The sequence below is a fragment of the Bufo gargarizans genome, chromosome 8 (assembly GCF_014858855.1).
Source record: "Bufo gargarizans isolate SCDJY-AF-19 chromosome 8, ASM1485885v1, whole genome shotgun sequence".
In the NCBI taxonomy this organism is placed as follows: Eukaryota; Metazoa; Chordata; class Amphibia; order Anura; family Bufonidae; genus Bufo; species Bufo gargarizans.
The window spans coordinates 86,098,566-86,116,953 of record NC_058087.1 but is presented as its reverse complement, the minus strand read 5'-3'; the positions used below and the strand labels follow the sequence as shown (position 1 = coordinate 86,116,953).

The 18,388-nt window shown below is 46.3% G+C and overlaps 1 protein-coding gene across 3 annotated transcripts in view; it reads left to right on the top strand.

The window, feature by feature from the left end:
• Nucleotides 1-18,118, top strand: part of CPO (carboxypeptidase O) — a 224,946-nt gene extending 206,828 nt beyond the window's left edge. For all 3 annotated transcript variants that reach the window (XM_044304955.1, XM_044304954.1, XM_044304953.1), the window contains one exon: nt 16,317-18,118. In XM_044304955.1, coding sequence (XP_044160890.1) covers nt 16,317-16,585 — 269 coding nt within the window. In that variant the 3' untranslated portion in view covers nt 16,586-18,118. The remainder of the gene's footprint in view (nt 1-16,316) is intronic.
• The last annotated feature ends 270 nt before the right edge of the window (nt 18,119-18,388 follow it).

Below are 18,388 nucleotides of genomic sequence, written 5' to 3'. Positions count from 1 at the left end.
TAACACTAGACAATAAGCCTGTTACAATAACAGGCGCTAGAACAGTAGTGTATAAACATTAGTAGGAACAGTCTATATTAAATAGCAAGGGAACTGGCTGTGGCTTGTGGCTGAGACTGCTGGCACTGAGTGCTGGCTATGGCTGAGACTGCTGACTGCAGCTGGTGGCTGAGACTGCTGGCACTGACTGGTGGCTGTGGCTGCTGGCTGTGGCTGGTGGCAGAGACTGATGGCTGAGACTGCTGGAACTGACTGCTGGCAATGACTGGTGGATGAGACTGGTGTCTGAGACTGATGGCTGAGGCTAAGACTGCTGACTGCAGCTGAGACTGCTGGCACTGATTGGTGGCTGTGGTTGAGACTGCTGGCACTAAGCATTGACTGCTGGCTGCGGCTGAGACTGCTGGCATTGTGACTGGTGGCTGTAGCTGGTGGCACTGACTGATGGCTGAGATGGCTGGCACTGACTGATGGCTAAGACTGCTGGCACTGTAACTGGTGGCTGGTGGCACTGACTGGTGGCGCTGTGGATTGTGGCGCTGAATGATGGCTGAGACGGCTGGCACTGACTGGTGCTAGGTGTGGGCAGCACAGTTGCATGTGGGGCGGCGGTGATTGGACGGGGCACTGGTGTGGGTGTCGGTGCCGGAGGCGTGTGGAGCACCGCGTGTTAATTGGTCGGCGCTCTGCCCATGCGCAGTTCAATTATCGGCACACATGCACGGACACGCAGCCCTGAGCATGCACACGGGGCTTTTATTACAAAGGATACTGACATCTAGTGGTATATTATAGTGTTATATACTGACATCTAGTGGCATAATAAAGTCCGCTGTGCCCCTCCATAGTAATAAAGTCCTCTGTGTCCCCTCCATAGTAATAAAGACCTCTGTGCCCCTTCCATAGTGATAAAGTCCTCTGTGCCCCCTCCATAGTAATAAAATCCTCTGTTCCCCCTCCATAGTGATAAAGTCCTCTGTGTCCCCTCCATAGTAATACAGTCCTCTGTGCCCCCTCCATAGTGATAAAGTCCTCTGTGCCACCTCCATAGTGATAAAGACCTTTGTGCCCCTCCATAGTGATAAAGTCAACTGATTGGCGTGTGGGCGGTGCAGGCTGCTTCTGCATCGCTGTATCTAGCTTGTTTCTGTGCATGCCCAGTAGGGTTGTTTCGATACCAACATTTTTTTCTTTTACAGCGTTCACCGCATAGTAAATATTTTGGACTTTTGGACATAGCGATATGTAATATGTTTATTCATTTATTGTTTATATATAAAATTAGGAAAGGGAGTGATCTATACTTAATATGTTGGTTTTTTACTTTTTATTTTATTTTTTATTATTTGCCCCATTAGGGGCTAGAACCCTTGTCCTATTCACCCTAATAGAGCTCTATGATGGTGAATAGGACTTTACACTCTCCCTGCTGCCCTGTGCATAGTACACACGGCAGTAGGGAGCTTACCATGGCAGCCAGGACTGAAGCCCTATCAGAACCCCGAGATTACTCTGCTGGGGCTCCGATCAGAAGCTGCCACTGCCACCAATGACTTTAATAATGGAGGGGGGTTGGGGGGGGGCGCACTGCACCACCAATGTTTTTAATACTGGGGTTGGCGGGGAGTGCGCACTGCGCCACCAATGATTTTAATACTGGGGTTGAGGGGGAGGGCGCACTGCGCCACCAAAGTTGTAATACTGGGGTTGGAGAGGAGGAGGGTGCACTGCGCCACCAATGTTTTTAATACTGGGGTTGGGGGGAAGTCGCACTGCACTACCAATGGAGATAAACCACCCATTAATTCAAATACAGGAGGCAGATGCTGGCTGCAAAATCATATAGCTGCACCCGACCTCTTTGAGAGGTAGCTGAGATCCGTAGCAGTTAACCCCGACGATGCAGCAGGGGTTAACTACCACGGATCGCAGCCACCTCTAGCACATGACAACCTCTTTCTAACAAAACTAAGACCAGCCCTTGTGAGTGCAGCCGGCTCCCAGCAGCAGCTCACCAAGCACAGCACCATACGTGGTATACCAGTTGTGCTTGGTACTGCATCTCATCCCATTCACTTCCATTAGGCTGACCTGCAAGTAGGCCATGTGACCGATGTACGATGAAGAAGCAGGACCTAGGAAGAGGCCGCAACGTTCCCGTAGCTGATCGGCAGGGGTTCTGGGTGTCAGACCCCGCCAATCTGATATTGATGACCTATCCTGATGATAGGTCATCAATACTAATTACTAGATAACCCCTTTGAGTTAGCTGAAATAGAATAACCCCTTGCAGTTTTACCCATGTCACATGAGGTGGAACTGTGTACATGAAAGATAGGCCATGTTTTTTTACAGCTCCATATCCCTTGCTTATTAGCTCCATATCCCTTGCTTATTTTTGCAGTCATAAATAGTGTTGAGCGAAGCGAAGAACTCGAAGCAGAATTCGGTCCGAAGTTTAGGAAAACTTTGATTCGCAACAAATCCGAATTTCCTTTCGCTTAGTGGTAATGAATCAGGTTTTCCTAAAATGGTGACTGCACGTGTTACAAAGCGATACTAAGTGTAGAGGAGACTAGCCTGGGAACGCAAGATCACACAAAATGCCAGACAGCCAGTCAATCCGCAGATAGCCATCCCCTGTGATGTCAAAGCCCTATAAAACCCTCCTCCTGTGTGATCTCCGCCATTGTCCTGTGAGCTGAGCATTGGGAGAGGTGTGGCAAGTGCTGTGGCAATGTTGCTGAAAATGATTAACAGAAGAATTCAATACCAATAAGATGGAAGCCTTTATTATTTCACTGCCAGCTTGCCAACCAATACCATCCAGTCTGCACCCTTTAGGGGGACTAAGTCTTAATGATGACCAGCATCATGTTTTGCTGGCTTTACTTCCTAGAAAAGTCAGCAAGATGCAGAGAGAGGAGCACCTGTAGGGCAGGAGAGCGCTGGGGTTGGAGAATTGGGTATGCCAGCATATTGTGCCTCACTAATCCAGCCAAACCCAGTTCTTCACCACAGCATGGCTGCTCCATGGGGCCATTCCATAAGGCAGATTGGCCTCGGTATACCTGATTTACAGCGATTTGTGACAAATTAATTCTGAACTAATCTAATTTTTGGGGAACTTCGGCGAAGCAGCTGAATTTAATTTTTAAAAACTTCACTCATCTCTAGTCATAATGATAAATTATACATTTTTAGCTACATGTAGATGCCACTTTTCCCACTCTCTGCTTGCTGTGCCTGTCACCACTGACAGGATGTCATGCATCAAATTTAGCTCTGCTATCTGTGTTCACTTACTTGGACCATACCCAGTTCAACAACTAAAGGTTCCTTAACTCTATCAGTACTCAACTCTAGGGTTACTTAACCTTAGTGCTCAGTGATGTACTGTAACTGTAGGTAGTTAATGCTCAGTGACATAAAAGTACATCACAGTGATGGCATGGGCTCAGGAGCTGGCATCCTGCTCTTTCTGCTGGTATTGGATATAACTCCAATCCTGGTAGTTTAAAGCCTCAGATGCCACTGTCAATAGCAACCACAGCATCTGAGTGGTCAAACAGTACCCCACTAACACAATCACAAGGTGAAGACAGGGGCGTAGCTATAGGGGGTGCAGAGGTAACAGTCGCTACCAGGCCCAGGAGCCTGTGGTTCATAAGACGACACCGGTATTATAGAAAGTGCATGCTGGTCAAGTTAAACCTCTGGCTCAAGGGGGTGCCGTTTCAATTTTTGCCTTGGGCAGCATGAAGGCCTTGTGCTTCCTGCCCCTGGCCACAAAGCACTGAGGGAAGGGGGCCCCAATCTGAATTCTTGCACCAGGGCCCATGAGCCATTAGCTACGCCCCTGGGTGAAGACTAGTTGTTATGGCAGCCAGAGGCCTTCTGAAGACCCCACTTCCTGCCATGTTCCAGACCTCTATTACACCCTGCCTCTAGACTGTTGGTAAAGATACCTGTATACTGTAATAAAAAGTTATGGCTTTTGAAATGCTGAGATGAAAAAAACTGAAATAAATAAATAAATAAATAACTAAAGGTCTTGTCTGGCATAGGAGCTGACAAACCCAATGGTTGAAACCTGTACCAAATTGACAAAAAAACAGCTGGCAGCTTCCAATCCCCTATTGGAAGAGGCTTGGTTCTCTGACCGATGCAGCCAATCATTGGTATTAGTGGTCACATGCAGTAGAACAGCACATCATGGCTAGTGACCTGCCATTCCATTGAAGAATAGATTAGTGTATTAAAATATATATTCTTTATTGGTATACATTAAACACCAGTTAAAATAAACAAAATATGCTATACATCATTGACTCATGTCTATATGTCATCCAAAAGAGCTGAAAAAAGGCACTATAACCACCGCCTATTTTGGGTGGTACAGCATAACTGTATACCCTACCACTGGAGACTGCAAACAGCAATATAGGAGTGGGCTATATTACAGACTAGGAAAACAATTGCAACAATACAGAGTTAACAATAAAGCCCTTGATCACATTGAGGTATAAGTGCAAATTAATACCATAAGTTACAAGCTTTGCATCATACATCTTTGTGGATCCCAAATTCTTTCCATGTATCCCTTCTCAAGCCCCTCAAGCTCAATTGTTATTCTAGAGCCCTAGCTCCAGATACTGAGCTCTCTTTATTGGTTCAGATTTTGAGCTTGAAGTTAAGGGAACTCTTGATGTTAAAAGATCCAGGGACGAATTTTGGTCCTGAGGTGAGATTCTGGAAACTTGTGGAGAACATCAGTAATCCCAATCACATTCGTAAAATAATTTAAAGCCTTAATAAGAGAAGTGGTCCGCTATGCACATGGCCACAGACAAGATTCAGTGTTTCATATTTAGCTCTGCTTTTTGTGCTTACTAACACCACTACTTACCGAACAACACCCGGTGTAGAAAGGAAACAGTCCTTAATAGGGATGAGCGAACTCGAACTGTATAGTTCGGGTTCGTACCGAATTTTGGGGTGTCCGTGACACGGACCCGAACCCGGACATTTTCGTAAAAGTCCGGGTTCGGGTTCGGTGTTCGTCGCTTTCTTCGCGCTTTTGTGACGCTTTCTTGGCGCTTTTTGAAAGGCTGCAAAGCAGCCAATCAACAAGCGTCATACTACTTGCCCCAAGAGGCCATCACAGCCATGCCTACTATTGGCATGGCTGTGATTGGCCAGAGCACCATGTGACCCAGCCTCTATTTAAGCTGGAGTCACATAGCGCCGCCCGTCACTCTGCTCTGATTAGCGTAGGGAGAGGTTGCGGCTGCGACAGTAGGGCGAGATTAGGCAGATTAACTCCTCCAAAGGACTTGATTAACTGATCGATCTGCAGCTGTGGATCATTGAGCTGCTGATCCTCAATTGCTCACTGTTTTTAGGCTGCCCAGACCGTTTGTCAGTCACATTTTTCTGGGGTGATCGGCGGCCATTTTGTGTCTTGTGGTGCGCCAGCACAAGCTGCGACCAAGTGCATTTAACCCTCAATGGTGTGGTTGTTTTTTGGCTAAAGCCTACATCAGGGTGAAGCTGTCACACCAAGTGCATTTAACCAGCAATAGTCTGTTTATTTTTTGGCCATATACTACATCAGGGGCAAGCTGCGCCTGTCACCAAGTGCATTTAACCCTCAATGGTGCGTTTGTTTTTTGGCTAAAGCCTACATCAGGGTGAAGCTGTCACACCAAGTGCATTTAACCAGCAATAGTCTGTTTATTTTTTGGCCATATACTACATCAGGGGCAAGCTGCGCCCGTCACCAAGTGCATTTAACCCTCAGTAGTGTGGTTGGTCAAGCTATCACACCAAGTGCATTTAACCAGCAATAGTCTGTTCATTTTTTGGCCATATACTAAATCAGGGGCAAGCTGCGCCCGTCACCAAGTGCATTTAACCAGCAATAGTCTGTTCATTTTTTGGCCATATACTACATCAGGGGCAAGCTGCGCCCGTCACCAAGTGCATTTAACCCTCAGTAGTGTGGTTGGTCAAGCTGTGACACCAAGTGCATTTAACCAGCAATAGTCTGTTCATTTTTTGGCCATATACTACATCAGGGGCAAGCTGCGCCCATCACCAAGTGCATTTAACCAGCAATAGTGTGGTTATTTTTTGGCCATATCCCAGTCTAATTCTGTCACTAAATCCATACCGGTCACCCAGCGCCTAAATACTAGGCCTCAAATTTATATCCCGCTAAATCTCTCGTTACCGCTGTCCTGTTGTGGCTGGGAAAGTTATTTAGTGTCCGTCAAAGCACATTTTTTGTTCTGGGTTGAAATACAATTCCCAATTTAGCAATTTAAAAATTTAGTGGTTTCTGCTGTATCAGAGCTATTTGAAATCTATCCCTAAAAGGGTATATAATATTCAAGGTGCACATAGGGTCATTCAGAATAACTTCACACACCCGCTACTGTGCATTTCCAAGTCTAATTCTGTCACTAAACCCATACCTGTCACCCAGCGCCTAAATACTAGGCCTCAAATTCATATCCAGCTAAATCTGTCGTTAGTGCTGTAGCTGGGCGAGTTATTTAGTGTCCGTTCAAGCACATTTCTTGTTCTGGGTTGAAATACAATTCCCAATTTAGCAATTTCATAATTTAGTGGTTTCTGCTATATCAGAGCTATTTGAAATCTATCCCTAAAAGGGTATATAATATTCAAGGTGCACATTGGGTCATTCAGAATAACTTCACACACACCCGCTACTGTGTATTTCCAAGTCTAATTCTGTCACTAAACCCATACCTGTCACCCAGCGCCTAAATACTAGGCCTCAAATTCATATCCAGCTAAATCTGTCGTTAGTGCTGTAGCTGGGCGAGTTATTTAGTGTCCGTTCAAGCACATTTCTTGTTCTGGGTTGAAATACAATTCCCAATTTAGCAATTTCATAATTTAGTGGTTTCTGCTATATCAGAGCTATTTGAAATCTATCCCTAAAAGGGTAGATCATATTGAAGGTGCACATAGGGACATTCAGAATAACTTCACACACCCGCTACTGTGCATTTCCAAGTCTAATTCTGTCACTAAACCCATACCTGTCACCCAGCGCCTAAATACTAGGCCTCAAATTTATATCCAGCTAAATCTGTCCTTAGTGCTGTAGCTGGGCGAGTTATTTAGTGTCCGTTCAAGCACATTTCTTGTTCTGGGTTGAAATACAATTCCCAATTTAGCAATTTCATAATTTAGTGGTTTCTGCTATATCAGAGCTATTTGAAATCTATCCCTAAAAGGGTATATAATATTCAAGGTGCACATTGGGTCATTCAGAATAACTTCACACACACCCGCTACTGTGTATTTCCAAGTCTAATTCTGTCACTAAACCCATACCTGTCACCCAGCGCCTAAATACTAGGCCTCAAATTTATATCCTGCTAAATCTCTCGTTAACGCTGTCCTGTTGTGGCTGGGAAAGTTATTTAGTGTCCGTCAAAGCACATTTTTTGTTCTGGGTTGAAATACAATTCCCAATTTAGCAATTTCATAATTTAGTGGTTTCTGCTATATCAGAGCTATTTGAAATCTATCCCTAAAAGGGTATATAATATTCAAGGTGCACATTGGGTCATTCAGAATAACTTCACACACACCCGCTACTGTGTATTTCTAAGTCTAATTCTGTCACTAAACCCATACCTGTCACCCAGCGCCTAAATACTAGGCCTCAAATTTATATCCTGCTAAATCTCTCGTTAACGCTGTCCTGTTGTGGCTGGGAAAGTTATTTAGTGTCCGTCAAAGCACATTTTTTGTTCTGGGTTGAAATACAATTCCCAATTTAGCAATTTCATAATTTAGTGGTTTCTGCTATATCAGAGCTATTTGAAATCTATCCCTAAAAGGGTATATAATATTCAAGGTGCACATTGGGTCATTCAGAATAACTTCACACACACCCGCTACTGTGTATTTCTAAGTCTAATTCTGTCACTAAACCCATACCTGTCACCCAGCGCCTAAATACTAGGCCTCAAATTTATATCCTGCTAAATCTCTCGTTAACGCTGTCCTGTTGTGGCTGGGAAAGTTATTTAGTGTCCGTCAAAGCACATTTTTTGTTCTGGGTTGAAATACAATTCCCAATTTAGCAATTTCATAATTTAGTGGTTTCTGCTATATCAGAGCTATTTGAAATCTATCCCTAAAAGGGTATATAATATTCAAGGTGCACATTGGGTCATTCAGAATAACTTCACACACACCCGCTACTGTGTATTTCTAAGTCTAATTCTGTCACTAAACCCATACCTGTCACCCAGCGCCTAAATACTAGGCCTCAAATTTATATCCTGCTAAATCTCTCGTTAACGCTGTCCTGTTGTGGCTGGGAAAGTTATTTAGTGTCCGTCAAAGCACATTTTTTGTTCTGGGTTGAAATACAATTTCCAATTTAGCAATTTCATAATTTAGTGGTTTCTGCTATATCAGAGCTATTTGAAATCTATCCCTAAAAGGGTATATAATATTCAAGGTGCACATTGGGTCATTCAGAATAACTTCACACACACCCGCTACTGTGTATTTCTAAGTCTAATTCTGTCACTAAACCCATACCTGTCACCCAGTGCCTAAATACTAGGCCTCAAATTTATATCCTGCTAAATCTCTCGTTAACGCTGTCCTGTTGTGGCTGGGAAAGTTATTTAGTGTCCGTCAAAGCACATTTTTTGTTCTGGGTTGAAATACAATTCCCAATTTAGCAATTTCATAATTTAGTGGTTTCTGCTATATCAGAGCTATTTGAAATCTATCCCTAAAAGGGTATATAATATTCAAGGTGCACATTGGGTCATTCAGAATAACTTCACACACACACGCTTCTGTGCATTTCCAAGTCTAATTCTGTCACTAAATCCATACCGGTCACCCAGCGCCTAAATACTAGGCCTCAAATTTATATCCTGCTAAATCTCTCGTTAACGCTGTCCTGTTGTGGCTGGGAAAGTTATTTAGTGTCCGTCAAAGCACATTTTTTGTTCTGGGTTGAAATACAATTCCCAATTTAGCAATTTCATAATTTAGTGGTTTCTGCTATATCAGAGCTATTTGAAATCTATCCCTAAAAGGGTATATAATATTCAAGGTGCACATTGGGTCATTCAGAATAACTTCACACACACACGCTTCTGTGCATTTCCAAGTCTAATTCTGTCACTAAATCCATACCGGTCACCCAGCGCCTAAATACTAGGCCTCAAATTTATATCCCGCTGAATTTGAATACAATACATTGGGCCAAATAATATATTTGTTGTTGTGGTGAACCATAACAATGAGAAAAACATCTAGTAAGGGACGCGGACGTGGACATGGTCGTGGTGGTGTTAGTGGACCCTCTGGTGCTGGGAGAGGACGTGGCCGTTCTGCCACATCCACACGTCCTAGTGTACCAACTACCTCAGGTCCCAGTAGCCGCCAGAATTTACAGCGATATATGGTGGGGCCCAATGCCGTTCTAAGGATGGTAAGGCCTGAGCAGGTACAGGCATTAGTCAATTGGGTGGCCGACAGTGGATCCAGCACGTTCACATTATCTCCCACCCAGTCTTCTGCAGAAAGCGCACAGATGGCGCCTGAAAACCAACCCCATCAGTCTGTCACATCACCCCCATGCATACCAGGGAAACTGTCTCAGCCTCAAGTTATGCAGCAGTCTCTTATGCTGTTTGAAGACTCCGCTGGCAGGGTTTCCCAAGGGCATCCACCTAGCCCTTCCCCAGCGGTGAAAGACATAGAATGCACTGACGCACAACCACTTATGTTTCCTGATGATGAGGACATGGGAATACCACCTCAGCATGTCTCTGATGATGACGAAACACAGGTGCCAACTGCTGCGTCTTTCTGCAGTGTGCAGACTGAACAGGAGGTCAGGGATCAAGACTGGGTGGAAGACGATGCAGGGGACGATGAGGTCCTAGACCCCACATGGAATGAAGGTCGTGCCACTGACTTTCACAGTTCGGAGGAAGAGGCAGTGGTGAGACCGAGCCAACAGCGTAGCAAAAGAGGGAGCAGTGGGCAAAAGCAGAACACCCGCCGCCAAGAGACTCCGCCTGCTACTGACCGCCGCCATCTGGGACCGAGCACCCCAAAGGCAGCTTCAAGGAGTTCCCTGGCATGGCACTTCTTCAAACAATGTGCTGACGACAAGACCCGAGTGGTTTGCACGCTGTGCCATCAGAGCCTGAAGCGAGGCATTAACGTTCTGAACCTGAGCACAACCTGCATGACCAGGCACCTGCATGCAAAGCATGAACTGCAGTGGAGTAAACACCTTAAAACCAAGGAAGTCACTCAGGCTCCCCCTGCTACCTCTTCTGCTGCTGCCGCCTCGGCCTATTCTGCTGCTGCCGCCTCGGCCTCTTCCTCCGCCTCTGGAGGAACGTTGGCACCTGCCGCCCAGCAAACAGGGGATGTACCACCAACACCACCACCACCACCTCCGTCACCAAGCGTCTCAACCATGTCACACGCCAGCGTTCAGCTCTCCATCTCACAAACATTTGATAGAAAGCGTAAATTCCCACCTAGCCACCCTCGATCCCTGGCCCTGAATGCCAGCATTTCTAAACTACTGGCCTATGAAATGCTGTCATTTAGGCTGGTGGACACAGACAGCTTCAAACAGCTCATGTCGCTTGCTGTCCCACAGTATGTTGTTCCCAGCCGGCACTACTTCTCCAAGAGAGCCGTGCCTTCCCTGCACAACCAAGTATCCGATAAAATCAAGTGTGCACTGCGCAACGCCATCTGTAGCAAGGTCCACCTAACCACAGATACGTGGACCAGTAAGCACGGCCAGGGACGCTATATCTCCCTAACTGCACACTGGGTAAATGTAGTGGCAGCTGGGCCCCAGGCGGAGAGCTGTTTGGCGCACGTCCTTCCGCCGCCAAGGATCGCAGGGCAACATTCTTTGCCTCCTGTTGCCACCTCCTCCTTCTCGGCTTCCTCCTCCTCTTCTTCCACCTGCTCATCCAGTCAGCCACACACCTTCACCACCAACTTCAGCACAGCCCGGGGTAAACGTCAGCAGGCCATTCTGAAACTCATATGTTTGGGGGACAGGCCCCACACCGCACAGGAGTTGTGGCGGGGTATTGAACAACAGACCGACGAGTGGTTGCTGCCGGTGAGCCTCAAGCCCGGCCTGGTGGTGTGTGATAATGGGCGAAATCTCGTTGCAGCTCTGGGACTAGCCAATTTGACGCACATCCCTTGCTTGGCGCATGTGCTGAATTTGGTGGTGCAGAAGTTCATTCACAACTACCCCGACATGTCAGAGCTGCTGCATAAAGTGCGGGCCGTCTGTTCGCGCTTCCGGCGTTCACATCCTGCTGCTGCTCGCCTGTCTGCGCTACAGCGTAACTTCGGCCTTCCCGCTCACCGCCTCATATGCGACGTGCCCACCAGGTGGAACTCCACCTTGCACATGCTGGACAGACTGTGCGAGCAGCAGCAGGCCATAGTGGAGTTTCAGCTGCAGCACGCACGGGTCAGTCGCACTACAGAACAGCACCACTTCACCACCAATGACTGGGCCTCCATGCGAGACCTGTGTGCCCTGTTGCGCTGTTTCGAGTACTCCACCAACATGGCCAGTGGCGATGACACCGTTATCAGCGTTACAATACCACTTCTATGTCTCCTTGAGAAAACACTTAGGGCGATGATGGAAGAGGAGGTGGCCCAGGAGGAGGAGGAGGAGGAGGAAGAGGGGTCATTTTTAGCACTTTCAGGCCAGTCTCTTCGAAGTGACTCAGAGGGAGGTTTTTGGCAACAGCAGAGGCCAGGTACAAATGTGGCTAGCCAGGGCCCACTACTGGAGGACGAGGAGGACGAGGATGAGGAGGAGGTGGAGGAGGATGAGGATGAAGCATGGTCACAGCGGGGTGGCACCCAACGCAGCTCGGGTCCATCACTGGTGCGTGGCTGGGGGGAAAGGCAGGACGATGACGATACGCCTCCCACAGAGGACAGCTTGTCCTTACCCCTGGGCAGCCTGGCACACATGAGCGACTACATGCTGCAGTGCCTGCGCAACGACAGCAGAGTTGCCCACATTTTAACCTGTGCGGACTACTGGGTTGCCACCCTGCTGGATCCACGCTACAAAGACAATGTGCCCACCTTACTTCCTGCACTGGAGCGTGATAGGAAGATGCGCGAGTACAAGCGCACGTTGGTAGACGCGCTACTGAGAGCATTCCCAAATGTCACAGGGGAACAAGTGGAAGCCCAAGGCCAAGGCAGAGGAGGAGCAAGAGGTCGCCAAGGCAGCTGTGTCACGGCCAGCTCCTCTGAGGGCAGGGTTAGCATGGCAGAGATGTGGAAAACTTTTGTCAACACGCCACAGCTAACTGCACCACCACCTGATACGCAACGTGTTAGCAGGAGGCAACATTTCACTAACATGGTGGAACAGTACGTGTGCACACCAATCCACGTACTGACTGATGGTTCGGCCCCATTCAACTTCTGGGTCTCTAAATTGTCCACGTGGCCAGAGCTAGCCTTTTATGCCTTGGAGGTGCTGGCCTGCCCGGCAGCCAGCGTTTTGTCTGAACGTGTATTCAGCACGGCAGGGGGCGTCATTACAGACAAACGCAGCCGCCTGTCTACAGCCAATGTGGACAAGCTGACGTTCATAAAAATGAACCAGGCATGGATCCCACAGGACCTGTCCGTCCCTTGTCCAGATTAGACATTAACTACCTCCCCATAACCATATATTATTGGACTCCAGGGCACTTCCTCATTCAATCCTATTTTTATTTTCATTTTACCATTATATTGCGAGGCTACCCAAAGTTGAATGAACCTCTCCTCTGCCTGTGTGCTAGGCCTAAATATATGCCAATGGACTGTTGCAGTGGTGGCTGACATGAAGCCTGATTCTCTGCTATGACATGCAGACTAATTCTCTGCTGACATGAAGCCAGATTGTCTGTTACGGGACCTCTCTCCTCTGCCTGGGTGCTGGGCCTAAATTTATGACAATGGACTGTTGCAGTGGTGGCTGACGTGAAGCCTGATTCTCTGCTATGACATGCAGACTGATTCTCTGCTGACATGAAGCCAGATTGTCTGTTACGGGACCTCTCTGCTCTGCCTGTGTGCTAGGCCTAAATATATGCCAATGGACTGTTGCAGTGGTGGGTGACGTGAAGCCTCATTCTCTGCTATGACATGCAGACTGATTCTCTGCTGACATGAAGCCAGATCGTCTGTTACGGGACCTCTCTGCTCTGCCTGTGTGCTAGGCCTAAATATATGCCAATGGACTGTTGCAGTGGTGGGTGACGTGAAGCCTCATTCTCTGCTATGACATGCAGACTGATTCTCTGCTGTCATGAAGCCAGATTGTCTGTTACGGGACCTCTCTGCTCTGCCTGTGTGCTAGGCCTAAATATATGCCAATGGACTGTTGCAGTGGTGGGTGACGTGAAGCCTCATTCTCTGCTATGACATGCAGACTGATTCTCTGCTGACATGAAGCCAGATTGTCTGTTACGGGACCTCTCTCCTCTGCCTGTGTGCTAGGCCTAAATATATGCCAATGGACTGTTGCAGTGGTGGCTGACGTGAAGCCTCATTCTCTGCTATGACATGCAGACTAATTCTCTGCTGACATGAAGCCAGATTGTCTGTTACGGGACCTCTCTCCTCTGCCTGGGTGCTGGGCCTAAATTTATGACAATGGACTGTTGCAGTGGTGGCTGACGTGAAGCCTGATTCTCTGCTATGACATGCAGACTGATTCTCTGCTGACATGAAGCCAGATCCTCTGTTACGGGACCTCTCTCCTCTGCCTGTGTGTGTGCTGGGCCTAAATATATGCCAATGGACTGTTGCAGTGGTGGCTGACGTGAAGCCTCATTCTCTGCTATGACATGCAGACTGATTCTCTGCTGACATGAAGCCAGATTCTCTGTTACGGGACCTCTCTCCTCTGCCTGTGTGTGTGCTGGGCCTAAATATATGCCAATGGACTGTTGCAGTGGTGGCTGACGTGAAGCCTCATTCTCTGCTATGACATGCAGACTAATTCTCTGCTGACATGAAGACAGATTCTCTGTTACGGGACCTCCCTCCTCTGCCTGGGTGCTGGGCCTAAATATATGCCAATGGACTGTTGCAGTGGTGGCTGACGTGAAGCCTCATTCTCTGCTATGACATGCAGACTAATTCTCTGCTGACATGAAGACAGATTCTCTGTTACGGGACCTCCCTCCTCTGCCTGGGTGCTGGGCCTAAATATATGCCAATGGACTGTTGCAGTGGTGGCTGACGTGAAGCCTCATTCTCTGCTATGACATGCAGACTGATTCTCTGCTGACATGAAGACAGATTCTCTGTTACGGGACCTCTCTCCTCTGCCTGTGTGTGTGCTGGGCCTAAATATATGCCAATGGACTGTTGCAGTGGTGGCTGACGTGAAGCCTCATTCTCTGCTATGACATGCAGACTGATTCTCTGCTGACATGAAGCCAGATTCTCTGTTACGGGACCTCTCTCCTCTGCCTGTGTGTGTGCTGGGCCTAAATATATGCCAATGGACTGTTGCAGTGGTGGCTGACGTGAAGCCTCATTCTCTGCTATGACATGCAGACTGATTCTCTGCTGACATGAAGCCAGATTCTCTGTTACGGGACCTCTCTCCTCTGCCTGTGTGTGTGCTGGGCCTAAATATATGCCAATGGACTGTTGCAGTGGTGGCTGACGTGAAGCCTCATTCTCTGCTATGACATGCAGACTAATTCTCTGCTGACATGAAGACAGATTCTCTGTTACGGGACCTCTCTCCTCTGCCTGTGTGTGTGCTGGGCCTAAATATATGCCAATGGACTGTTGCAGTGGTGGCTGACGTGAAGCCTCATTCTCTGCTATGACATGCAGACTGATTCTCTGCTGACATGAAGCCAGATTCTCTGTTACGGGACCTCTCTCCTCTGCCTGTGTGTGTGCTGGGCCTAAATATATGCCAATGGACTGTTGCAGTGGTGGCTGACGTGAAGCCTCATTCTCTGCTATGACATGCAGACTGATTCTCTGCTGACATGAAGCCAGATTCTCTGTTACGGGACCTCTCTCCTCTGCCTGTGTGTGTGCTGGGCCTAAATATATGCCAATGGACTGTTGCAGTGGTGGCTGACGTGAAGCCTCATTCTCTGCTATGACATGCAGACTAATTCTCTGCTGACATGAAGACAGATTCTCTGTTACGGGACCTCCCTCCTCTGCCTGGGTGCTGGGCCTAAATATATGCCAATGGACTGTTGCAGTGGTGGCTGACGTGAAGCCTCATTCTCTGCTATGACATGCAGACTAATTCTCTGCTGACATGAAGACAGATTCTCTGTTACGGGACCTCTCTCCTCTGCCTGGGTGCCGGGGCCTAAATATCTGAGAATGGACTGTTCCAGTGGTGGGTGACGGGAAGCCAGATTCTCTGCTATGGAACCTCTCTCCAATTGATTTTGGTTAATTTTTATTTATTTAATTTTTATTTTAATTCATTTCCCTATTCACATTTGTTTGCAGGGGATTTACCTACATGTTGCTGCCTTTTGCAGCCCTCTAGCTCTTTCCTGGGCTGTTTTACAGCCTTTTTAGTGCCGAAAAGTTCGGGTCCCCATTGACTTCAATGGGGTTCGGGTTCGGGACGAAGTTCGGATCGGGTTCGGATCCCGAACCCGAACATTTCCGGGATGTTCGGCCGAACTTCTCGAACCCGAACATCCAGGTGTTCGCTCAACTCTAGTCCTTAACTCTTTCAGGATTGAATTCTTTGGCTGTTTCTAATCCCTTTGTCATTGCGTTTTGCCTGAGCAAATAAATAGGTATGTTAGTTTCTGTAGTGCTTGGATTGACTTTGAACTTTTGAAACTACTAGCATTATTGTATTACAGGAATTCTGCCAGCACTGACCTTTTCCTTCATTGACTGCAACTTGCATCTACTAAATCGGGGTTATAAAATAGGTATATTGTGAAAATGCCTTTGTGAAGGCTGCAAGTAAACTCTATGACTATGTGAAGCAGTTCATTGCCGTGGTCCCACCCACCACGGGCCTCTTCTGTTCAGGTTGGAAAAAATATGAAGCATCATCTTTTCCATGTACACCATTGGTCAACAAAAGAACTTGCCTTAGATCTTGATAAAAAAATATATTCATACATTCAAATTTAGCAGTTCCAATTTCCTATCATTATTTCAATTGTGATTCTGTTTTAAAAATAAAAAACTCATTTGTTCTAATTATATTTCAGATGAAGCCTCCGGGACAAGTCAAGATTGGGTTCATGATCTTGGAATTGAGTTTTCTTACACTATAGAGTTAAGAGACAATGGTACTTACCAATTTGTATTGCCAGACGACCAAATTCAACCTACATGTGAAGAAACCATGGATGGTGTGATGACAATTATTGAGTATGTAAATGACAAAAATTTCCCAAACCAGGCATCATCAAGCTGTGGGAACCTTTATCTATATGCTCTTCTTTCAACATTCTTAACAATTGTACTATTGACATAAATGATGGGCACGGCAGATATCTAAACAAGCCAAAAAACGAAATACAGAAGCCACTTCAATTTTAATTTAAAGTAAATATCCAGCCAAAATCTGGAGTAAATATCCAGCCAAAATTTCAATCCAGCACAATATATTTTCCTACTAAGGTTACTTATACAACAGGTCTTTCAACAGATAGAAATGGGGATTGTAACACTTAAAATTAACTGCTAGTGTTTGTTTTAAAGTAGAACTACCGATGATCAAAATAACAACAATATGCCACATGATGTAAAATATGAATTTATCTTTATTAATTACTCATGCCAAATATATCTAAAATTCACATAACTGTGACAGAACAGACATAACTCCATGCAAATCAGTGCTACCACCATGTTACTAAGGCTCCTTTCATACTTGCATTTGGTGCGGATTTGTCATGGATCCGCACCGATAATAAAACCACATGCATCCGTTCAGAACGGATCCGTTTGTATTATCTTTAACATCCTTCTTGAACACCATTGAAAGTCAATGGGGGACGGATCCATTTTCTATTGTGCCATATTGTGTCAGTGAAAACGGATCTGTCCCCACCATTGACTTACATTGTGTGTCAGGACGAATTTATTTGCCTCCGCATTGTCAGGCGGACACCGAAAAGCTGCAAGCAGCGTAACAGAGGCAAACTGATGCATTCTGAGCGGATCCTTATCCATTCAGAATGCATTAGGGCAAAACTGATCCGTTTTGGACTGCTTGTGAGAGCCCTGAACGGATCGCACAAACGGAAACCAAAACACCAGTGTCAAAGTAGCCTAATACAAAAACACAATACAAAAGACTAATCTGGGCTGCATGAGAATAACACCTATCTGGGTAACAAAGGGGACTCCAATAGGAAACTATTACACTTAAAAAACTGCAAATTTGCAGACATGACAAGTACAGTATAATATACAGACCAAAAGAAGAGCACTGGCTACCCTGACCTGATGTATGTTTCACTGTTGCTACCTTCATTTGTCCCTGATTTTCTATTTTGCAACCAGTACTTCTGATTTCCAGATAAAGCTGACTTCCAGTTTTCCTTACTCAGAAAGAAAGAAAAAAAAGCCTAATTTAAAACCTAACTTTTATTTATCCTAATAAAAATAATGCTCTTTATTACAATATAATAAAAAAATCGGGGTATTGTCTGCTATGATAATTGCAAATAGCAGACAGCGTACAGCTCCGTGCCACCATCAGAGTACTTTGTATTGGCTTTATTATGGTCCAGATTGGCCTCTGAATGGATTAATCCCTGCACATTGACTCCTGGTGAGATATGGTTTCAGAAACGCATAGGATCATTTAATTTTGGGGACAGCTAGTTATCAGAGAGAGTAAGGGTTAGCCAGTTACTATCCCACCTAATGGATTGTGGATGCATACCCAGCACACTGTCTTATCCCTAGTCTAATAGCTGCCTTGTAATAGATACAGTGTACCCAGCACAAAGACTCATTGGTCATACTCTTAAGCATTAAAGGGGTTGTCTAACTTGAGTAAGTGGCATTTATCATGTAGAGAAAGTTAATACAAGCCACTTACTAATGTATTGCGATTGTCCATGTTGTTTCCTTTGCTGGCTGGATTCATTTTTCCATCACATTGTACACTGATCGTTTCCATGGTTACAGACCACCCTGCAATCCACCAGTGGTGGAAAAAGCACTAGCCTATGTGCACTCCCATGGTCCTGGCCACCAGAGAGGCTAACGCTTTTTCCTATAGTGTGTATGCACGACCACCAATGATGGATTGCAGGGTGGTCTG